Source organism: Polypterus senegalus, chromosome 4 (genome assembly GCF_016835505.1).
Source record: "Polypterus senegalus isolate Bchr_013 chromosome 4, ASM1683550v1, whole genome shotgun sequence".
In the NCBI taxonomy this organism is placed as follows: domain Eukaryota; kingdom Metazoa; phylum Chordata; class Cladistia; order Polypteriformes; family Polypteridae; genus Polypterus; species Polypterus senegalus.
Window position 1 is genome coordinate 35,446,647 of NC_053157.1, and position 25,853 is coordinate 35,472,499.

At 35.3% G+C, this 25,853-nt stretch overlaps 1 protein-coding gene across 1 annotated transcript; it reads right to left on the reverse strand.

Annotated features, from left to right (window-relative positions):
- Positions 1 to 1,260: 1,260 nt before the first annotated feature.
- On the reverse strand, positions 1,261 to 20,941 carry txnl1 (thioredoxin-like 1). Its single transcript, XM_039750453.1, has 8 exons — positions 20,639 to 20,941; positions 16,973 to 17,069; positions 9,188 to 9,361; positions 5,458 to 5,580; positions 4,370 to 4,439; positions 3,699 to 3,871; positions 2,738 to 2,842; positions 1,261 to 1,519 (listed from the first exon to the last, which is right to left on the reverse strand). The coding sequence occupies exons 1-8, from the start codon at positions 20,734 to 20,736 to the stop codon at positions 1,490 to 1,492; spliced, it is 870 nt and encodes a 289-aa protein (XP_039606387.1). The 5' UTR covers positions 20,737 to 20,941; the 3' UTR covers positions 1,261 to 1,489.
- Positions 20,942 to 25,853: the final 4,912 nt, after the last annotated feature.

Genomic DNA, 25,853 nt, shown 5'->3' on the forward strand with positions numbered 1-25,853 from the left:
CTGCCGCACCAAAGAGCCTCTATGTCTGGTCACAATTCAGGGAGTAGATGTAGAGGTGCTCCACTCCTACAAGTATTTGGTGGTCCACATTAATGACAGATTGGGCTTGTCTTGGAGCACATAAGACACAATGCTTGGAATTCTGTTTAAAGAGTTCATTTTTTGTTTCATCAGACCAGCATCTTTTTCCTTTGAGAGTCATTTAAATGCAATTTGGTAAACTCCAAGCAGGCTGTCTCATCTCAAGAATGATTGATGGGAGTGCAGGTGACATGGTTGTCCTTCCGACAGGTTCTCCCATCTCAGCAAAGGACTTCTGAAGCTCTGTTAGAGTGACCATTGTGCTGTGGTGCTGTGTTGTTGGTCACATTCCTGACCAAAGCTTTTCTTGCCTGACCGGACATGCTTTTTGAATACTGTTGAAAGGATCTACTTTAACCACTGTCTGACTGTTAAGGGGTCTATAACACACTCTTGGTGTAATGTCTCTTTTCTTGTGGCTTTCTTTATGAACATAAAATTCCTCATTGTAATGAAGATCATTCTCCACTTGAAGGAGACACTTTTTAAAACATTCTCCTAAATAAATGGCAACCATCAACAGTTTTTCAATCTTGTCTGTCTTTACTAAATTATGGAAGAAGATGTTCTGCTGTGGTGACCCCTAACGGGAGCAGCCGAAAGAAGAAGTATGTCTTTACTAAATAACACATATCCATTTATAATATAATATTCCCATTTCTGATTCAAACACACTTCCAAAACTGCTATAAAATTTATGTGTGAATAGATACAACTCTTAATTATAGTAGTGTTAATACAACTGTTATTTAGTTATGAAATGTGGAAGAATTGTGATTACAGAAAACGTTGACAATGATACGAGGGATTTTACTGTCATCCTTCTCTCACTTTGAATATCTACACTGGCTACCTAACACTCTTCTTCATAATTTGTTTGATTGGCAGTTTTAAACCATTTTTCATGGTCAATAGAAGTGATATCCTACATATACAGGGCGTAAGACATCTCAATACTCATTCAGTATTCAGAAAATGAGACAGATAAATGAGGAAATGACCAATACGTGGTATTACTGTTTTTAAACAGTTGCCTTGATGTGTTAAACGTGAGGTGCATTTTTATGCATTTTCTGAATAGGATTAAATGTCATCAGCAGTATTTGATCTGATAAAGAATAATACTGTAAACAGTCATGAATTGCTTTTTCTTTCACAGACATGGTAGAAAACTTCAACTTGCCTTTGAAAAATGATTTGATTTTATTTACAGTATTTATCAGCTTACAATAAAAATAGACAGTGAAAATGAGTTGCCTCTACAGAAGCAGTGATTTTTTTTGGGAAAATGATATTTAATTGAAACTAAATTACAAGGTGCTGTTATAATTTAGCTCCCATTATAAAATTGGCAAAGTGAGGTCCTTGAAGTAAATGCAGCATGAAGTCAGGATTCCCATCCGTGCGTCTAATGACTTTCTCCTTTTTTACCTACAACCTGAAAGGAATAGAACACAAAATTTTGCATATTTTTTTAAAAAGTGCAATTAAACATAAAACAATATCACCTTTTATGTTTTATATAATTACTACAAATTCCTTTTATTAACCAGTTACTTGTTCTATTTCAGCACAACAGCATCTTTATTGTTTTAAAATACAAACATACTCATTCTTTAATGGATGCAATCCTGTGTCCATACTAAACTAAGTTTAGTACCACATACTTGGCAAGTCGCATTTACGATTCGAAAATTGAAAACTCTCTGAACTGAAAATTCCATTATATATAATGGTAAATATGGAAAAAACCTTATAACATATTCAGCAGTTATTACATTTCTAAAAATTACTAAACTAAATTTTTTCTACATAACACAATAAGTATACCAGAAATTTTACCAAATGCCATTGGCTTTGACTGAAATTATATTAACATTTATAAATAACTAGCTGTCCCCAGCGGCTCCGCCTGCGTAGTAGTGAAACCGGACAAACTTTAAAAATCAATAAACAAACAGGTATCGCTAGCTATGCAAGTTGCAAGTTACACTCCAACACGTCACGCGAGATGCAGCGATTCGAACAACAACAACAACATTTATTTATATAGCACATTTTCATACAAACAGTAGCTCAAAGTGCTTTACATATTAAAGAATAGAAAAATGAAAGACACAATTATAAAACAAAATAAATCAACATTAGCATCGAATAAGAGTAAGGTTCAATGGCCAGGGGGGACAAAAAAACAGAGAACAGAGGCTGGTGCATGAGTGAGGAGGGCCCCGGCTGCCTCTCCACGCCTGATGTCACGCTTCCCCCTCCTCTCAGCTTCTGTCTCGGATTAGTGCAAAGAAATCACTCCTGCAAGCGAACTATGATACTTGGTGCGATGACAGAAGTCGCAAAAATCAACCTGAATGTTCAAGCAAATTATAGGAAAAAACCCCATCTAAATCCGTTAGGTAGTTCTCTCGTAAAAAGTAGACAGACATGCAGAACGACATTAGATTTTATATATATATCTACTCCTACTAGGCATCAGATCAAACAATTGCATAAAATCTTTACCTAGTTAAAAAAACATTTTCAAGTTAACTGTTACATACCAAAAAAAATATAAACATCTGCAAAATTCTGACAACTCATTTTATGGACACATTTAGTAGTTTAATTATTCTATTATTTTTCCAGGTGGGATGATGATTCTTACCCTTTTAAAGTCATTCATGTTTGTAGCTTGTACTGGTGTTCCAATAAAGGTTAAATAATTCAGTTTTGTTGTTTCTTCATCTTTCTGGTTGGATTTGATAAACAGCTAGAGATAAAAACAAAGCAAACATGCCATTAAGTATTCTGCAAACTTATAAATGACTTTAAATATGTAATGATAACTTTGATTTGAGATGACCTATAATTTAAAAAACCTTTCAAATGCCTTTATTATCTCAGTGACACTATATATATATATATATATATATATATATATATATATATATATATATATATATATATATATATAAAAACTTAAGAGGATCCTTCTTTATACCAAAAGCATACAGTTGACATAGTGTGGACAATGACACAGTTCATTAGGAAGAAATCCAGGGGCAGACCACAATGCACTGCAGGGATTATATTTCTTATGTGGCTTAGGAATTCTACCAATAATCACTACTACTAGTCACAGCCAAAAAGTATGTTTACTCCACACCAAAGCCTGAAGGAACTACTATATGCAAACAACACATGCCAAGTGAGTTCTGAATCACTGAACTTTTACTGCTCAAAAAAGAGCGATTACATAGCATTTAAATTAAATACGTCAAAAGGGCCTATTTTTTATTTATATACAAAATGGCATGCATGCATGCTTAATTAACATTCATCAAATACAATTTGTGTATTGATGTAATGGACAGAAAAATATAAATTTTCAGTACAGCATTTTAGTTTGTGTTCTGAGGAGTCATTGTCAATATTTGTTTTTTACTGATATAGTTACAGGGTTTGAAATACATTGTTTAGCTTTCCTCCATACTCCAGTAATAGAGGGAAAGGACACATCAATGATATTGATAATGGCCAATACTGATTAAAAGACATACTATATTGGGGTGGTATATACTGAGATCATTTAATAAATAAAAACCAAGAAAAATATTTTCACTTACTGTTACGCTATTTACATTCTGAAATTTCACGTAACGAAGTGGTATGAGACTGTCTTCTTTAAAGTCATCTTCTGTTAAATCTAAAGCCTGTGTAGGTTCACTTCTCTCAGCATCATCGAAATCCATAGAGCGAGGAAGATTTATAAAAATTTTTACATACTTTGGAGCCTGACCTGTAAACAAAATGGAACATTGAAACAAGTCACCTAGCAATGCAGCTTTTCCAAATTAAATTAATCAACAGATCTGAAACAAATGTATCATTAAGTTCAACAAGTACTAATTTTTCTCTCCACTCTCATCAAAAATTAATTGACACTTCTACTTGTAATAAGGGAGATACAAGGAATAGCAATCCAAAAATACCAATTCTGTGAAAATACATTATGTAATATTAGAGTGTCACAGGAATAGGACACTGTTAGGCACAATAAAAAAGGGCTGGACAAGATACCTGTCAATCACATTATGTACAGGCACACATATCCTTATCAATTAACTATGCACATCATTGTGCACTGTGGAATGGGTTTCATCCTGGTGTTTTTGTTTTCACCCAAGTGAACTCCAAACAGTAACTGATACTGGGCATCTCAACACTACCCCTTTGTGCTACAGAACAGGAGTATATGGAAGAAATAAAATGCATTTTTTTACCTTTAAAATCTTACCTATTTCAAGTGATTGTAGTTTCATTGAAAACAATTTTACAGGCTGATTGAAAGCCATTGTAATTAATAGCTGAAAATAAAAAAAACACAAAATGTAACATACCCATATACATATGAAAAAACATAATCATGATCAGAAGGTGAATAATGTCAAATAATGTGAAAAAAGTTGTTTTTTTTATTAAAATGTATGGCATACTTAGTTACCTGCTTCTGAGTACTATTAACTAAAAAAAGGAAAGCACTTAAATTAACACACTCAGAGGATGAAACTGCATGGTTTCCAATTAGGCTACTAGATGGAGCAAATAAAAGCTACAACAGAAATTCAAATAATCAAAGCTGGCAAGCACTGTTCTGGAGTAAATTTAGCATATTGTTGATTACACTTGGGATTGCATTACTAAAAACAGCTCTGATAAACAAGTGAAACTTAAACGTGAGTAAAAAGTTAAAAATGTAATTAAGAAAAAGTCTTATATTTAATTGCACCATATATACAAATATTAGTAATATCAAATAATGATTTATTCCCTTTAAGAAAAGAGCATTTCTCCTTTGCATATGTAAAATGGAAGAAAGCAAAAAATCTCCATGTACAGTATAAAAAATTTAAATCTTGCATTTACTACACAGAAAAAGCAAAACCCCAGAACAGATGTATACTAATAATTAAAACCTCAAATTTTAAACAAACTGGAAGAGATAAACATGAGATTAACATAACTCCCAAGTGTAGGACAGTTCTTCTGACTAACTGCACAAAACAAAAGATAAAAGGAAACTTAAACTGGAACTACAGATGATTGAATTATAATGTATTAGATGAAGCACTTTAGAATACTTCTCCAGGGACAAATCACAATCCTCAACATTACTCAAATTTCGCTGCAGAGTTTTTACTTTCTCCTACTGTATTTTTGAAAACAGTATGTTCATAGCCCCAAAATATGCTTATTAAAAGAAGACAATCCTTAATATATTTAAAAGGTTCACTTACTGCTGCTAGATTATGTGAATTTTCCTTTGGGATTAATAAAATATCTATCTATCTATCTAATATCATTAAAAGGTTCAACTGCACCTACCTGTTCATCACAATCAGATTCAAGGAAAGTTGGGTCTTTCCGTAAACAGTTTTCAAACCCATGATCATCACTTTCATTGAGGCACTCACATCCAGCTTTGTTAACAAACGGCATTAAATCCATCTAAAAAGAATAGAAAAAGTAAAGGTTCACTTAATGATCACTGTAAATTACGACTCTATCAATTGTATTAGGATAAAGCATTGGTGGAACAAAAGAAAAAACAGCTTCTAATTAAAAAATAAGTTAATTTACTGTGGTGATCATATAATTTATTCTATAGTAATGTTCATTACTGCCTCACAGCTTCAGAGACTTGTGTTTAAATTCAAAACTGGTCAAAATCTATTATAAGCCCTAGCATTCTCCTGTATTTGTCTTCCCTTCATCATTGCCTCCTTCTGATACTTTGGATCCTTCCCACGTCCTAAAAACATGTATGGACCATTCACTTGCAACACTACAGAGACCTAGTATGAGAGATTCTGGAGTTTGTCATGAGTGTGACCCACGATAAGCTGGTAACCTGCATTGGCATTCAAGCCAAGAAGCTAATATTGTCTGGAGTTTTTTTCCTAAGTGCCACTCAATTTCGACCACCTCATTATGCAAGTACAAAAAAAAACACATGGTAATAACCGCTTATGGAATTTTATTGACTTCATTTGTGTTCTGTCAGTTTCATTGGTATCATGAAAATCTGGTTTTCTTTTAAACTTCTACAACAATAACACTGGGGACCACAGACGAATGTCCAATGTTTGTTTATATAAATAAACTATTCCCCTTCAATACTGCTTGAAAGGTTTTGAGATTGTTTGTCCTTGGCCCAAAGTACAAAAAATTGCCAGAATCTTATAAGCATATTTAAATAAACACCAAAACGATATGCTGGGACAGCAGCAAACCTGAGTAATATTGCTTTATTAAAGGACAGTAAGGTACAAGTCAAGTTCATTATGCCGATCTCATATAGGAGTTTAATATTACTGCACAGGTCCTGCTCAGTCACATTACTCTTTTCACAATTTCAGTACACTGTATAGTAGTATTAGAACTTGCACCACTCTTTTTAAAAACACATCTTCACCAAAGGTCATTGGGTTACTCATATAGATGACTGCACGATTTTCTCTTGTATACATCGTCTGATATTACATTTCTTGTCAGCTGTTAGTACTCTACTAAAGTCACTAGTCTGTGGTATACTGTATATACCATATGAATATCATGATAATATGCAAACATTACAAGAAAATAGAACTTGAACTTAGATAACTGCATTCTCAATCAGGAGTTTATTAGTATTTATCAAATTCCCAACTAATCATGATAAATTTTCAAATTATTTATTATTTATATATGCTGCAATCTCAGAATGAAATATAGGTATCTAGTAATATCTTCCATTTAGTAAAACAAATGACTCAATAGAATGAATCTAACGTAATTAAATATTTTGAAATACTTTGATCTGAAAACTAATGAAAAATGACATTTCAAATTAGGCTCAGATCCATATATCTGTCTATAAAAGGTATGACAGTTGACTATGTTTAAAGAGAGTCTACCATGAATATCAAAACCCTATGGATTCAAAAGCCTCAGAAGGTTAAAAATTCCAAAGGTGTAGAACGTTAACAGGCATACAGTTGAGTCCCAAGGCCAAAAAAATGTTTGCTTAAGGAGAAACATTACTTTATGCTAATTGCTGTGTCACTGGTGGTGAAAACGCTGCTCTCCATGCTTCACCTTTCACTATTGTAACTCAAATGCTACCCAGTGAAAGAACATTAATTTACAGTGCATACGGAAAGTATTCACAGCGCATCACTTTTTCCACATTTTGTTATGTTACAGCCTTATTCCAAAATGGATTCAATTCATGTTTTTCCTCAGAATTCTACACACAATACCCCATAATGACAACGTGAAAAAAGTTTACTTGAGGTTTTTGCAAATTTATTAAAAATAAAAAAATTGAGAAATCACATGTACATAAAGTATTCACAGCCTTTGCTCAATACTTTGTCGATGCACTTTTGGCAGCAATTACAGCCTCAAGTCTTTTTGAATATGATGCCACAAGCTTGGCACACCTATCCTTGGCCAGTTTCGCCCATTCCTCTTTGCAGCACCTCTCAAGCTCCATCAAGTTGGAAGGGAAGCGTCGGTGCACAGCCATTTTAAGATCTCTCCAGAGATTTTCAATCGGATTCAAGTCTGGGCTCTGGCTGGGCCACTCAAGGACATTCACAGAGCTGTCCTGAAGCCACTCCTTTGATATCTTGGCTGTGTGCTTAGGGTCGTTGTCCTGCTGAAAGATGAACCGTCGCCCCAGTCTGAGGTCAAGAGCGCTCTGGAGCAGGTTTTCATCCAGGATGTCTCTGTACATTGCTGCAGTCATCTTTCCCTTTATCCTGACTAGTCTCCCAGTCCCTGCCGCTGAAAGACATCCCCACAGCATGATGCTGCCACCACCATGCTTCACTGTAGGGATGGTATTGGCCTAGAGATGAGCGGTGCCTGGTTTCCTCCAAACGCGACGCCTGGCATTCACACCAGAGAGTTCAATCTTTGTCTCATCAGACCAGAGAATTTTGTTTCTCATGGTCTGAGAGTCCTTCAGGTGCCTTTTGGCAAACTCCAGGCGGGCTTCCATATGCCTTTTACTAAGGAGTGGCTTCCGTCTGGCCACTCAACCATAAAGGCCTGATTGGTGGATTGCTGCAGAGATGGTTGTCCTTCTGGAAGGTTCTCCTCTCTTCACAGAGGACCTCTGGAGCTCTGACAGAGTGACCATCGGGTTCTTGGTCACCTCCCTGACTAAGGCCCTTCTCCCCCAATCACTCAGTTTAGACGGTCGGCCAGCTCTAGAAAGAGTCCTGGTGGTTTAGAACTTCTTCCATTTACGGATGATGGAGGCCGCTGTGCTCATTGGGACCTTCAAAAGGAGCAGAAATTTTTTCTGTACCCTTCCCCAGATTTGTGCCTCAAGACAATCCTGTCTCGGAGGTCTACAGACAATTCCTTTAACTTCATGCTTGGTTTGTGCTCTGACATGATCTGTCAACTGTGGGACCTTATATAGACAGGTGTGTGCCTTTCCAAATCATGTCCAATCAACTGAATTTACCACAGGTGGACTCCAATGAAGCTGCAGAAACATCTCAAGGATGATCAGGGGAAACAGGATGCACCTGAGCTCAATTTTGAGCTTCACGGCAAAGGCTGTGAATACTTATGTACATGTGCTTTCTCAATTTTTTTATTTTTAATAAATTTGCAAAATCTCAAGTAAACTTTTTCACATTGTCATTATGGGGTGTTGTGTGTAGAATTCTGAGGAAAAAAATGAATTTAATCCATTTTGGAATAAGGCTGTAACATAACAAAATGTGGAAAAAGTGATGCGCTGTGAATACTGTACTTTCTGGATGCACTGTACTTTTCTTTTACTTTTCTTTCAGGATAAAGTAGAAGCTAAAGATAATGTGTATGCTGCTGTCATATTTATGCATAAAAACACTTTTACATATTACATATTACTATAGAACAATAATAAAAAAAGGAATCAAATCCTGGATTGACACAACATGTATAGCAAAATCAACATAATTTATGAGTAAACTTCAAAAAAATGCATGACATACTAAATAAAAAACAGACTTAACCTCCTGGCTTACCAATACATAGATGTTTGTATAGATCTGAACACAGAATTACTCACATATCCTTTGGGGATGTCAGAGTCCTCATTGCTGCCAGGGTCATTTTCAAGATGCTGTTTTATCTTTTCTTCTAAACCTGAAGCATCTGCTCCTTGATACAAGTCAACTCTCACTTTATTGCGGAAAAACAGAAAAGTGGGTGTTGCCGATATATTGTTTGCAGCAGCTGTTGCCTGGTTAAATCATAAAATATATTTTCAAAATTAGATATGTCTGCCTAGATATTCTTATACCAAAACATCATCAACTGTATAGAGTATCTTGTAAAAATGTGTCACCTTCCAGTTTTAATTTATATTTTACTCTACTTCAATTCACATATGAAATTTATTTAAGTAAACATTATGCATCAAAACTTAATTACTTACAGAAAACAAATGTAAGGCCAAAATAAAATCAGGCATGTACCATTGCGTGATTTTTCAAAGAAATAAGTGTACTATTCAATAGCATCACTGAACCAGTTGGGAAAGGAGCTGTTTGGTTCTAAAGTAAAGTATATTATGTGCTGTTTAATGCATTAACAATGTCAGACTACTAACAAACTATTAAACATTATGCAGCAAATGTGACCATTTTAGAAAGAAATGGCATTTCCATCCTTATTCTGGGACTTAACCTCACAGGCTACATAACAAGTGCTGACACTACACTTAATGTGTTCTGTGTTTTTACAGTTAACATGGTGGAATTTTTTAAAGGTTAGTAAAAGTAAATAATGCAGAGGTTGAGTGGGGAAGATGGTGATGTTTCATGCTTTTTGATGTGTTTTGTGTGCAAGGCAAATAAAGATGCACTACTCTTGTATCAAAATAATACTGAACCCAAGTGAACTAAAAAAAACTAAAGCAATGCCTTTACTTCTATTAAAAACATGTCCATATGTAAGCTCATCCTGGCCAATTAGAGAGTACAGCCAAAAGGCATTGTTTAAAATCTTCAGTGGGAAAAAATGATGATGATTTCAATCAGTGTAGAAAGGGTTACCCACCCATTTAAAACTCTCCCAGGTTCCACTAAACAAAAGTTAAAGTTGCATTGTTCAGTGAGATAAAGCCTGCAACAGTAAGTTAATTTTCCTTAAGTGGCTATTTTAACAAAGTCTTTCCAAGAGTAACCTTCAAAAATTTTCAAAAAAACACATGCAATAGAACAGTAAAATTGCATTATATGTATGCAAGGATCTCTTTTCCTTTGCTCAATACTTCTGTATCAGAATGAACAAAATAATGTTTTATTGACAGAAAAAACAAATGTCGAATTTGAGATAAATATGCTCACATGAACTCTGAACAGCTAATAATGATCAAGCATAGTGGCATCTATTTAATGGTCTTTATTGTTTTGCAGCAATGAAATTTAAATGGCTTTCCATTATTAGAGGAACCACAAATTCTTTTGTTTTCATCCATAAACCATAGCTACAGAGCAGCTTTGACATACAACAAAATAATGAAAAACAAAACAAAAACATCCATCCATCCAATTGACAGTTTCTATGAAAAGCAGTGAATTTTTAAAACTACAAAATTGTTACTAAGATAAAACAGTTGTACAAAGAGGAGGGATTTAAAATACACCCACATGAAAACACCTGGTTACAAAAATGGCTATTAAATGTGGTATAACCACTTCTTGAATCAAAAGGGGGCAATTGCTCCCAATACATACAAGTGCACTGAACATTGGATAAACTTTGAATATTTGCATTTTTGAGTTCCATTTCCCACTTAGATAGTACTAGATTTTAGCTAGAGATATGTTTAAATACGCGGAACAACATTTGTAACAATGCAGAAAATCAGAAGGTAAGTACAGATTCAGACAAAGGGCAGTACAGATCCATCTTTTTTTTTCTTTAAACATTCTTCATGCCGCACTGATCACGCTGACATTGAGTCCAGCAATGTAGATTGTTCAAGATATTGCTGCTTTATTAACACTTGTGTATGAAGTTTGCATATTCTGCCCAGTCTGTGTGGAATGATTCTGATATTCCCCATATCTTACTAATGTGCAAGTTAGGTTAAGTGAAAAGTGGTGACCTAATGCATGTTTATTAGTACGTGCAAGTAAGAATCTCACTGTACTCGGTACATGTGATAAAATTGACTCTATGAATTTGAAATCAAAACCATTTACTATGAGCGAGACTGGACTGTGTGATTAAGCATAGTGTACAGAAGATTAGCTTCTGCAAACTTACCATCATGAACCACCTAAAATACTACCAGTTAGAAAAGAAGTCAAAAGAAAAGCCAATAACTACAAAATTTACTGATGAAAAAAGCATGGACAGGCAAAATATTGAAATTAACTGATAAAAGGGTTCCAATACATCAAAATCCTAAGTCGTAAGATGTGCCTGACTGACTGATTCAATTAAGTGAAATTATCACCTTTCTATTATTAACCTTTTCGTGAAATAATGTTTTCGATATGGAGATCAGACTAGTGAATGGCATATTAAAAAAAAGAGAAAAAAAGAATGAATGACTCTTTTTGAGATTCCTACAGCTGGTGTAAAAATCTTTTTTCAAATACCAAGCTAAACTGTAACTCTTATTTCAAGCTCATTTTTTCAACATCTCAAGAAAGCAATAGCTGGTACATAATTATAGTGACATTTGCACTCAATTCGGCAGCTTTTTATAAAGCCACAGAATGTTCTCTAATGAATAGAGAAATGTTAGTTACCATTGAATTTCTGTTTCACATTTGATTTTTTCTTGTATATTAACAGAAAACTCAGAAACGGCACAAATCTAAATATGAAGGCATCCCAAGTCAAAAATAAAAAGGTATAAAATATAGTAATTTAGAAAGCTTTCAAAAATATGTAACTAAAGAAATAAATATGAAGCAACTGATTTTACTGAATATTCCTTTGCTAATATGGGTAATATGTTATAATCCATAAAAAAACAAATTAAGTTTTCAAATCCATAGTTTTCCTCAGACCAGTGTCTCATACATAACTCCTAAAATACCCACCTTTTGATACTGTTGTGATACATGTTTTATTGTTAGAAAATTAACTGTTAAAAGTTTATTTGATCCTTCTGTCACCATAGCATGGTGTGGGAGCTCATGTACCTTAATAATCATTAGAACAAGACTGTCTGTAGATCTGTGTTCCTGACAGGGTTCCCCATGCTAAACTAAACTAAGAATGGACAGGCAAAGCCCAATCCATTATGATAATCTTGATTAAAAAAAACAGATTTCTGCTTAGAACAGAGCTTCCCTTGCTTTTCTGTGGTGGGAAGAGGGAGCTGGGACTCTATTCAAGACCTCAATAGTAAAATGTATCTGCAAAGAACTATGCAAGCCAACCCTAGGACTTGTAGATGGACACCAGTGTTAGGAGAAACTGTCAATTTCAAAACAATCAAAGGCCTTCTGTGCAATGGTACCAGAAAGGCATCCAGATTTGACTGAGTGGTGCCGACTAGATAAAAACAAAGTAGCTCTAGCAGTGGCCAAGGCCAATGTGTGGGTATAGTCTGGTGAGTGACTTTTGTACGACCTCAAAGAGGTTCTGACAAAGTATTCAATATCTCAGAGATAGCACACAGAATGTCACCCAAGCGCTGTTCATGGAAACGGTGGTGAAAAGTTACCTGAATAATGGATTTTGTCTACAGTTAGAAGGATCTGGTGGATACACTTTCTTCCTTAGAGGAAGTATTGATTAGGGTTAGTTCCATCTCTATGGCTGAAGTCGGTCACTATGGTGATTAATATGTTCTGCAGCAGCAAAGCTGCAGGGTTGCATAAGATCTGACCAGAGGCGACAAGACAACTGGATGATGTGAGGGTGTTTAAGATAACATTCCTTTTCAGTTTTGTATGGAAGCAGAGGACAGTGGCTCGGGACTGATGGGGTCAAATGATGTTTCCCATTTTTAAAATATACAACAACAGGGTATTTTCCATTTACTGAAAGATCTAATTTCCCATACTTATAGGTAAAGCCTATCCTGCGGTATTGCAAGAACAAGAGAGAAGTCTCTCCTCATTTTCAGCTGTGGATTGGAGGGTATTCAGGATGGAAACTTAAGGATCACATCACTGCTGTTTGAAGATGATGTTATTCCTCTTAGCTTCATCTGATTTATCTCTGGTTTTCCCTGGAAGCATTTGCTACCAAGAATGATGCAGTTGAGATTAGAATGAACTACTCCAAATCTAAAATCATGGTCCTCTTGCCAAAGAACGGTTTGTTCTTTTCAGGTACTTTGTCAAGAGCTGCTTAAAGTGAAGGAGTCCAAGTATCTCAATGCCCTGTTTACAAATAAGGCAAGGAGTAATAATGAGATTTATCAATGCAGAAGTCAACATACTGTATATTCCCATTTTCACCTTTGGTCACAAGGTCTGAATAGTGACAAAAAGAATGAGACTTCAAGTTCAACTGGTTGAAAATTCTTCCAATTTTAAAAGTGGCAGCACCAATACCCCTTAAGGACTGTTAGTTTGTTTCAGTGGCTGCACAGAAAATGGATAATAAGAGCTATAATCTTTCTATTAAGACAATGAATGGACAATAGACTGAACTAACCTGTGACAATCAGCAATTAGATGTTGCCCTAGTTGGTTTTTGTCTGACTTAAAAAGGAGTTGTTCTGATCTCCAAGAAGTAATGGTGTTTTGAATGATACTGGACACATGCTCAACACCCAGCCTGTCCATTTTTGCAACCAAATGTTGAAGAGGCAGTTCCAAGAAATGACGCTTCTAAAAAGTTATTTCCTGCAGTTAAGCACCTTGAAACACAGTACTGTTATATTTGTTAGGATGATCTGAAAGGTGCTGGATATATGTGGGCTTCAAATTCTTGCTATTTTGTCAGCAAAATGCTGTCAAAGAGATGGGCTATTTAACATCTTATTTGACGTGACACAGCACCCCGACATCCCTTCTTGTAGTAGAACAACTACTGACTTGATCGGCCTTGGATACTTTCTATCCATTGCAAATATATGCAAAAATAACAGAATAATAATGTGGTACAAATCTGTATGCAAAGAGGTTTTTTGATAAAAAAAATGTTTAAAGCCAACAAATAATAATACCTAAGATAATAAGGTATTTTTAATCTGGAAATTATGATTTACCAGAGGACTGTTTTTACTGACCCATTATGAAAACAAACATGCAGTTTACACTACTGTTTAAAGGAGTTAGTACCTAGATAAACTATAATGCACATTAATTTTGCTTCTGCTTGGACCAGTTGTATCACATTATGAAAAGTCCTCAGACAATGTCATTTTTGTATTTGAATGCAGACGACATTTATAGTAAGCTAAAGTACACAAAAAGCAATGAATCTGAATCTCATATTAAATTTTAGAAAATAATAAATGTCTTTAATTCTTCCAGTAGGGATTAATACTCTGCATGCTACATTTGGAAACATTTTGCCATTTTTTTTTTTGTATTTCCATAGGAAGAGAGAGTCGCATATAAGTATGTTTCTACATTCTTAACCTACTTAAATTCTTCTCTCTTTAAGATTCAAACACTTATTACCTCACTAGTACTGTGACAAAATAAAATACATACTGGTGAAATATATAGTAACAACCATCAATTACATTTAACAATAATTACAGGTGAAAATGTATTTATTGAAAACAGTTATAGCAAATGTTCATAAAATGATATATTTCAATAAAATAGAAAAATAATCAAAAAATACAGCGAGATGAAAAATATGAGATACTTCTGTAAATAAATAACTAAAACTTAACAAAGCTTTATTGTCTTTTCCATTGTTGAGCCAAGCTGTACAGTGTAGAATGAATGGTTTTGCACTGACTTTAATAAAAAAATAACCTTTCTATTGAGAAAACCTATACTGAAGCTACATTAAAAAACAAAACAAAATGTATTTTTAAAATTTAAACGACAGAGAAAATAAAGTAATGAATTAAACAATTACCTATGCATTTAAAACCAGTATGACTTACTGACATAAGTGGCATGTTTTGAGTATGGCAAGACAATATCAGTTCTTTGTTACAGTGTTAAAAGCTTTTCACCTCCTGGGATCCAAACTTATCACTTATTTAGTTTTACCTTATGCCACAATATGTACGCTCCAATAGACATCAATTTACTAAAACTGTAGATAATATGAAAAAAACCTTTATGATAGATATCAAAATGTATATTTAAAAATCTGTACATACTGCCTACAAAGCATGTTTTCTATGACCAAGGCCTATTGTTAATCCATGAAACAAATTAAATTATAAAGACAGATAGGTTTGTACTCTCACCTACTCTACAAATGAGATTCAGAAAGCATTGGCAAATTCTTAATCCTGGGTTCACTAAATCCTCTTTGATTTCCTTCTCTCACGATTGTAATATCCATGATACTGTCATTAGTACTTTGCATTATCACTCTATAACAAACACATAAAAGTAATTTTCCGAAACTGTGTCATTTTCTATGCTTACATAATAATTGCTGTAGACTTGTGCATCAATGCAATGTGTTTAACACTTAAATTGGTAATAACATGCCAAACTACTGGTCAGATATTAACTTGAAGGGTGTTATTAATTTGCTCTTCTGCCCTTACCTATTATTTTATGTTGGAAATCTTTTTGCATGGTTAAGACATGATGTTGAACATAAATAGAAGAGCTCTTCACTTAATCGAAAACACAGTAATCATTCTTTAATGTGCAATTTATTTTATGGCTCTGCAGAAGAGGTCTACTTAAGACTGATTTTATCTCTCACCACTGGTACTACCATCAAAGATTTTGTAGAAGCAGAGGAAAAGGTGTGCTTCGTGGTGCTTGTTCCTAGGGAGAAGTCTTCTTTTTCGGCTTTATTCCTATTCTGCTTAGTGTTCATATGACTATCTATCTATGATGTCATTTGTTTATTTACTTATAAATGTGAAGAGTTTTGCTGAGCATAATATCATTTGGTTATCTAGTTGAGCCCATCTATACTGTGTAACCTGCAAGAAATTGTGAGGTTCTAATTACCTTTTGCGCAATGCGTTTTACCATACCCCAAAAAATGTGGTATTTGGTTAAAACGTTTATGTGGTATTAGTGCTGAATGAGTACCAAAATTTTCACTTTGGTATTGATACCAACTTTTGGATCAAAGTACTTTTATCAAAACGGTTCTAAACCAAATAACAAATACCTGTAACCTGAACCACCAGCAAATAGGGATGTTTGGTTGCAAAGTCTCAATCGTATTAAAGAAATAAAGAGGGGTTCCCTATGAAGTGCCAATCTCATTGAAGCAATGGATATAGGGGATTAACATCCCCCATTTAAGTTTCAATCGCATCAAAGCCTATCGTTTTGCTTTTCCATGTATACAATACCAAGGGCTGAGGGAACTGTTGTAGGGGGAGGGTTTAGGAGAAATTGAAAGGAAAACTGATGTTTAAGTTATGATACCAAAAATACTGAAATGCTGGTAGTGTACCATTTTAAACTTAGGGTTTTTGAATACTCCTCCAGTATTGGTATACCATATGCAACCCTAAGTGGCAAGCATACTCATTTTCCTTTATTGCATGTATTAGAAAAATTGCTTTAAATTTTGATCTGGTGCCATCTTTCTCATGTTCAACTTTCAAACACACAGATAATCTATATATCATGCATTACTAAAAAAAATCTAAATTTGTCTTTAACACAACATTCCAATAAAACATAGTATATACAGTACACATAACTAATAAATATCCTTAGATAAGTTGATCAAATTTTTAAAGGTGAACATATTTACTTACCTGACACTGATGTACATCCACCTCAAGGAAAACTGCTTGGGGATATTTATTGCTCAGCATGTTGAAAGCAGGAGCTATTCTTACACAGGGCCTACACCTTTGAATGATAATAAATGATAATAAATTATTTACATGTGCTGTAAAACAGTGCAAAAATATGTATTGTCTTCTATTTCAAAGCTAAGGTATGATATGCACAGCTAACCTACACAAAATGTATACAGGAATACTATTAATTTTAGTGTTAGAAATGTCACAGCAGTAAAATTACTATACCGATATATATATATATATATATATATATATATATATATATATGCATGATAGTACAGCAAAAAATTTGACAATTGCATCTTATACAGTGGGCATAAAATGTTTACACACACTTGCCAAAATGGCAGGTTTTGTGTCATAAAATAATGAAACCAAGAGAAATCATGTTAGAACTTACTCCACTTTTAGTGCAAAATTGCAATCTATGCAAAGAAGGTGAAAACAAATCAGAAACCGCTTAGTGAAAAAAACATTCAAAAACCTGGTTGCATTAGTGTGCACATCTTCTAATAATCATCAAAGATGTGGCCGCATTCAGAATCAACCAATCACAATAAGACTCATCTCAAATAGTAGTTAGTACTCACCTGACATCATTTAAATTGGCTCTGACTGAGCTAAGATAAAGTTTGGCTGTTTCTGTAGGATTACTCTGATATCCTCTTGGTTGCAACATACTCCAAAATCCATAGTCTACAAAGAGGTTTTAAAACATGAACAGGATCTCCTCACTGAAATGTATCAATTAGGACATGGGTACAAAAGGAGTATCCAAAACATTAAACATCCCATGGAACATGATGAAGACAGTCATCACCAAGTGGAGAAAATCTGGCTCAACAGTGACTCTACCAAGATCAGGATGTCCCTCCAAGATTGATGAGAAGACAAAAGAAAACTGGCCAAGGAGGCCATCAAGAGGCCTACAGCAACATTAGAGGAGCGGCAGGATTTCCTGGCAAGCACTGGTTGTTCCCTGCATTTGACAACAATAAGTCATATTCCTCATACATCTGGGTTGTGGGGCAAGGTAGCAAAACCAAAGTCTTCTCTTATAAAGAAAAACATCCAAGCCTAGCTAAACTTTGCAAAAAGGTATCCCCAACCTCCCACTACCATGTGGAAAAATGTATTATGGTCTATTGAGACCAAGTTTGAACTATTTGGCCATAATTCCAAAAGGTATGTTTGGCGCAAAAATAACACAGCACATCATCAAAAGAGCACCACGCCCACAGTGAAAAGTGGTGGAGGCAGCATCATGCTTTGGGGCTGTTTTTCTTCGGCTGAAACTGGGCCTTTAGTCAAGGTGGATGGAATCATTAATAGCTCCAAGTATCAGTCTATTTTGGCAAAAAAAACTTCAAGCATCTGATAGAGAGCTGAAGATGAGGTGGAACTTCACTTTTCAGCAAGACAATCCAAAGCATATATCAAAATCAACAAAGCAATCCATTCATTAAAGGAGGTTTAATGTTCTGGAATGGTCCTGCCAGAACCCAGACCTTAATCCAATTGAAAATCTGTGGGGTAATGTAAAGAGAGTTGCACACAGGAGATGCTCTTTTAATTTATTAGTTCTGGACATTTTTTGCAAGGAGGAGTGGGCAAAAATCGCCAAGTGCAGATATGCTAAACTGTTAGACTCTTCCCCAAAAAGACTGGGTGCTGGAATGAAATCAAAAGGTGCTTCAACTAAGTATTAATTTAGGGAGTGTGCACACTAATGCAACCAGGTTTTTGTATGATTTTTCCCCTTTTTTTTACTAAACAGTTTCTGATTTGTTTTCACCTTCTTTGTATAGACTGCTTTTTGGCAATAAAGGTGAAGTAAGTTCTGGCGGGATTTCTATTGTTTTAATTTTTTATCACACAAAACCTGCCATTTTGAAAAGGGTTTGTAGACTTTTTATAAATATTATAAACAGGTTTCGTCTATGACAGCTGATCTTTAAACTAAACAACAACATTTATATATCACATTGTTATACAATAACCTGGGTCCATATTCCAGACGTTCCCTACGTGGAGTTTACATTTTCTCCCCATGTCCAAAGACATACAGGTTAGGTGGATTGGTAATGCTAAATAGGCCCCTTCCTAATGTGTATGTGTTCATCCTGCGATGGACCTGCGTCCTGTCTAGGGATTGTTCCTGACTTACACCTACTGCTTGCAGGGACAAGCTCCAGCTTCCCTATGACTCTTTCTAGATAACAGGCTTATAAAATCAATGGATGGATTGAGGTGTACCTCAAACAGATTTATATTAAGTAAATCCGTTACAATTACAAAGAACACAAATTAACAAAAAATACATGATACCTATAGTATATACAGGGAAAAAAAATAAGTAATAGATATTGCAGAGTCCCTAGTCAAAGCCTAAATACCAACTAGCTAGATATGACTTTAAAGTCACTAATGGTTATAAGAGTAAAGAACCAGGTCTGATGCTATGGTTAGATGACCAGGAAGGAGAGGAAAACAAAAACTCCAGCAGACAGGATGCTGGACAAAATAAGGCTCTAGGGATTTCAAAGCCTAAAGATTACCACTGGCTATTCAACAAAACATAAATGTGATAAAGTAATTAATTACTGCTCTGTCCTACATGATTTGGTGCAGCAACTATTATTTATTATTATTATGACAGTAGTAGGTTGTTATGACCAAAATACTTTTGAAAGCGTCTAAAAAGATCCAAAAACTGAAGGTTAACACTGAATTTATTGGCTTTTTAAAAGTTTTAAAAATGAGTGTTGATTCTATACTAAATGAGCAAAAGGTTTATTTTTTATCACAACAGATTTACAGAATTTAACATGGCTGGCATTCACAAATCCTTACCTTTTATGTCGTGCAATTAAAAACTTGACTACTATCGATATTAAAGTGGTGTACTGTACAAATACTGTATATTAACAAAAAAATCGACATAGTATTGAAAACATTTGAACATTACATGTAAAACAAAATCCCAAAATTAAGTGAAAACGTCACCTGTCTTAATTCACATGAAGAAGTGCCTACATTCACAGGATATTCTCTTAAGTAAGTGTTTCCCATGGTACGCGTCTTGTTTGTGGTTTTCACTTTTTTCTCTTGTTGACTTACTCATATGCTGTATGTCAGACACCCTCGTCCAGCACTGCCGACGCTGATCACCACATTACGGGTACAAAATGTGAATGCATAGATTAACTTATTCTATATATTCTGTCACCGTGCTTTCTCCAAAATACAACGTGCCAATTCGTTTTGCAAACTGATTTTTAATGACTTGTGTTGGTGCTTTTTTGCTTATACCTATATAATTAAAAACACTGTGTCTACAGTAATGTTCATTTAAACTCTTCATGGCAATTCTTCTGCACTGTACTGTCCGCTAACTTTGCCAATAAGAATGTAATTGTGATTTGACATTAAAACAGGAATCAAGTTAGTGCATGACCGCATAATAAGTAAAAACTTAAAAACTGCATTAGCAGTTAATTGCACTTCACTTCCTAAAAATCGCATCACATACAAATCTACAATCAACCACACTAACGGGAGCAGAAAACAATTTCAGAGTATCGCAACTTAGACATACATTAATTAAACTCTTACCCAGTCATAGTGAACTTGACCACTGTCAGTCGGGAACCGGCGTTCGTAAGTTCCGGCTGAAACTCTGAGTCGTTACTAATCACCTTTACTCCAACCATTTTTGAAGAAGTATTTTTATGAGTTAAAAATAAATTAATAAAGTTCACCTAAGGGCAGCAAAACAGGCTGCAAAATACTGAGTAAAAAAGTGATAGCAGCAGAGACAGGAAAAAATCATGGAAAACCTTTCACTACGAAAGAACAATCTGAAACCCCGATTTCTGAGCAAACACCCCTCCAGTCAACTCGCCACACGGCGGAGAGAAAATTTCCAATCAGAGCACTAAACGCGAAAAGAAACTAAGGCACAAGTCAGGCTATTGGTTCGCGCTTTGATGACGTCAGTGAAAAGTGCGCCGAAATGTCGTGACGCTGTCGCAAACTGGTGGTTGCAGCTTTCGTTTGTTGTGTCGGTTTCAGACGGATTCTGCAGAGTCACTGTGGGTGTTCATGTTTTTTTTAATCTTATATTGGTATGCGGAGCAACCCAAGCAGAATTGGTTAACCGACATAGCATATTTTAGTGGATCGCTTTAAAAAGTGTTTCGCTTTTAAAGCGTTACGTTTAAAGCTATCCTTTAGGCGTGTGTGCGGCTTAATGGGCGTAGACATAAGTATTTGCTTTCTGTTGTAATGAATACACATGTATTGAATGAGTCATAAAAATGCAGGAAGAAGATTAACTTTAAGAATTTTAAGGGAACATACTATGGAAATTGTATTAACGAAGTGATGTATTTTAATAACCAGTAATAGGAATGATTATATAAAGTCTACCAAGAAATCCTTCCTGATATACAGTATAATTAAGGCAGAGAATGTGGCCCAAATGGATAGGGTTTTAGACCTTGAAGTAATAAAATTATTCCAATCTGTTTATCCGCCTCATTTTGCAACTTTCAACAATATTTTGTGGTGGCAACCTTTAAGAATTATTTGGATGAAATATAGCTAAACGAGCCGTATGGACTGAATTGACTCCTCTGGTTAGTCAAAGTATTCATTTTGTTATTATGGGGCCTCCAGATGTTTAACCTGTTATTGCACTTTAATATTACTTATATTATTTCTAGCAAAATACAAATCCACAGTTCTAAAATAAAAGACATATAAAACCAAGTTAAATATAAGAAGCTGTTGATAATAATATTTTGTAAATAGTTACTACAGAAGGATAGACTTGCCAATCATCTTGATTGTCACCGTGCATTTCTGTTCCTTGAGTGTTTCTTTATTCAGCATCCTCGGCTTTGTCTTGCATGCCTATGAGGAACCGTGTTTGTCTGCTGCTCAGTTGCTCAATATTCAGGATTACTTCTTATTTGCCAATGTGCTTCAATGTCTTGTCTGCTTATTTTTTCTTGTTAGGGGTCACTTAATCTCCTTCTGTGATGTGCTTAACAGTCAGCAGATGTTGCTGCTCTTCATTTTCTTTCTTTTTATTATGGTGTGCTCCTTCACATAAACGACATTTGCAATTTGCTTGATGTTCAGCAGATGTCACTACTGTTCTCTGTCTTTCCACTACATCACCTGGTTGTGTACTGATTGTGCTCACTTTGCTGTAATAATTACACAGCCACAGGTAACTTTATTGAGGTTGCTTCTACCAATATTTTTGAAAAATTTCCTGACCATATCGGGTCATAAGCTTTTGATTAAGATGATCAAGGTTCCAGCAACTGTAGTTTGTGAACAATAGTGTGACAGACAGATATTACCATTTTATTATATACTATATATATATATATATATATATATATATATATATATATATATATATACTAGGGGGCTTTGCCCCCTGCTTGCTTCACCTGCCAACCTCCCAGCCTGCTATCTCTGCTCTGTGACTGCCAAGAAAATTCTGGACAGCCTGCATGAATGCTTCCCATGCTGCTAATTCAGATGGCTTCAGTTTCCTTTTGAATTCATTGTCAAGCATCACTTAACAATAAAAACACCTTCCTTAATTTTGGCTTCACTTTTCTCAAGACCAAACATTTTTTAAATGCTGAAACGCATTGCCGTTTCTGTCCATCACTTAGATAAAGTATTAGATACTTAGTCGAATCTAATGAACAAAATGTCCTGAAATGCAATGTTATGTTAAGGAAACAGTAAAACCGACTACGTACTGCAGCGTCATGTCTGAGTTGTGTCATTATGCTTTAAAGTCATATAAGACTTGGTAATCAGTAACAAATATTTTTTCCGCTAATTAAAAATTAATACTTTTTAAATAAAATTATTAATGACAAGGTATACAACTCACAGCTGTTAGTAACGTGTGGCAAATTTGTTTATCTCAATGGCATCCCTAGTGGAATTGCTGGTATTACCAAAATGGTTATCCGCCTTTACTGTCCAGTCACTCTAGTTGTCCAAGACCTGGAACATCATAACTAAAAAACAGGACGTGCTAGACAAAAAAACGTTTTTCAGATTTGGAGTCATTAAGTGAAATTTGTTAAAGTACAGGTAAAAGAATCCCTGTAGCATAGTACTTGTTGACCAGTGTTATTACTTATTTGCCAGACATCTTTACTTAAAGTAACATATAAAAACCAAGATATAGCTGATTCTTAGTTCTGTACATAAGAGTTAAGCTGGCCAGGGGTAGCTTTAAACTCAATCTTGGAGCAAATTCCTGGGTCAGCAACACCCCTAACAGAAAGTCATGTGGCCTTACTTACAGGGCTACCCTAGTGTCCTCAAATCTCTCTTTGTCCCTGAGTTTTATCGTGTTCATACCTAAAGAATAGCTACTTCTAGGCAATTATTTTTTTGGGTCTAGTAGCCCTTTTGTTGCTGTCCACCAGTGTTATACAGTAGTTCCCATCCACAGGACCTCTAAAGCCTATAATAGGCCTATAGCATTACCATGGGTCCTTTTGATACAAAACATTCCATACTAGGTTCCTTTTTGTCTCTTTGTTTCATGGTCATTCTTACCTGACCCCAGATATTGCCCTGTATTAGACACAAGACAAAAAGCACTTATTGGACAATGGGAAGATTCTGCCTCCTCCAATTAGTCTACTCTGAACTGTTCTATAAAGGGAACGTAAACCAGTATACCTGGATAAAATCCTATTGGACACAGGAGAATGTAAAGACACCACACATAGTTTGAGCATACCTGGGTTTTGAGCTGTGCGGCAGCAGCAATTTCTGCACTGAACTAAAATAATTAATGCATAACTGAAAAAAGGGTGATACCAAAAGTATGCATTTTTGACAGAACTAAACTGGCTGTGGTGCAGGCAACTATTGGGAGTGCTATGGTTTTTCCCATGAGTTCAGGTTGAAAACACCTATCCCTAGAAAGCCCTGAATTTGGTTAGCTTCTGACAAAAGTAAGGTACCTGTATGACTCAAAGAAAATGTAAGATGAGACTATTAAAAAACATGAATTGGGTAAAGGATGTAAGACATTTCAATTTTCACTAAAGAAAACACAAAGCTATCAATAAAGAATATCTTTTAAAATTGAGGATTGAGGGAAAAATAGCAGTAGTTAGATTCACCCAGAGGTATTGTACGTCTAATGGAACTGTACACACAGAAGTTTCAGTCTTTCAAAAGTGTCTAAAGGAAAGGAATTATTGAGAAAAGCTAGCGACAAACTGAATTATAGTTTATTAAAAAGCACAACAGAAATTCAAACCTAGTCAAAAAAGATTTTATGGTTCTGTGAGCCCAAAGGTGATCTTTTTAGTGGTCATGCTAGGCAGTAATTTTGATTCAAGTGTAAAATAAAAATTAATTTTTAGTACAGTATCCCAACCATATATTTTTGTGCTTGCTGCATCATGTGGTGGGGATACTGGCCTACATATAAAGTTAGAAGTTGTGAATTTGTCACTATCTTCATCCAAGCAATGTACAGAAGCCATTGAAAAGGCTAATACGATGTTAGTTTATATATTGAGAAAAGTGGAGTACAAGTCAATGGACCTTATGCTTAAGTTTTATGATGCATTAGTGAGGCTTCACCTGGAGTACTGTGCTCAGTTTTGGTCTCTGGGCTAGAAATAAATGACATATTAGTGCTGATTCTAGGGCTATATGGGATGAGTTATGAGGAGAGATTGAAGGAGCTGAATCTTTTAAGCGATACAGATTAAGAGGTGACAAGACTGATGTACTGTATGTGAAAGTATGAAATGAATTAGTACCATGGATCCCAGTAATTGCTTAAGATCTTCAACAAGAACACAAGGGCACTGATGGAAGTCTGTCAAGGATAGATTTTGCACACATATTAGAAAGAACTGTAGACTCATGAAATAGTTAACCATGTAGTGTAATAGAGAGTGGTACTCTCTATTGGAAAAATGAGACAAATAGGATTAACAAGGTTTTTTGGGCTGAATGGCATATTCTTATCAAACTTGTTCTAATGTTCTAGATTCTGTTATATAGTTGCTGTGTCAGATAGAAGGATATAGCCTCAGTCAAGATGAATTCAGTATAGTATTATAAAATGTTTCCTGTGGCACACAACTTTTAAAGGAAAGGAAAAACTAATACAATGTACACATTTGGTGCATTTCACTGAAAAGCCATCCATTTATTTCCTCTTCATTTCCTGAAAGGGATCATTTGGAGCCAAGTGCAAGCTGTGTTTGAAAGGGAGATCATCAATGGGCACACTCCTGAGTACACCCATAATATGAAAAGGAGAATTACAGTATGTAAAGTACATAAGAAGTTATTCATCTGTTTGGATGCTATGATAAAAGAAATTAGATGTATATCAAAATTAGATTAATATAATTACTATTTATTAATAGTTTTGATGGATGACCAGCAGTTCAACCTGGCCGGGATGCTAGATTGCGACTTCCCTGCAGCCTAGCGATGCCCTGGATTCGTATAGGGCACCCCAGGATTTGGAGTTCGGCCTCACAGCCCTGCTGGGTACCGTGGTTGCCGCCAGGAGATGCTGCAGGGTGACCGGGGAGTCCGCATAGCCCAGAAGTTCTCCAAAGTCATGGGGACAGAAGCCCCGAAGTATTTCCGGGCTGAAGAAAAAATGTGTTCTCTATCTGATCCGGTAGTGCTGGCAAGTAACGTGGACAGAAGCTCTTCCGGGTCAAGGACTATATAAAGGACTTCTGCAGACCCAGCAAGTGAGCTGGAGTCAGGAGGAGTAGGACAGAGCTTGCTGGGA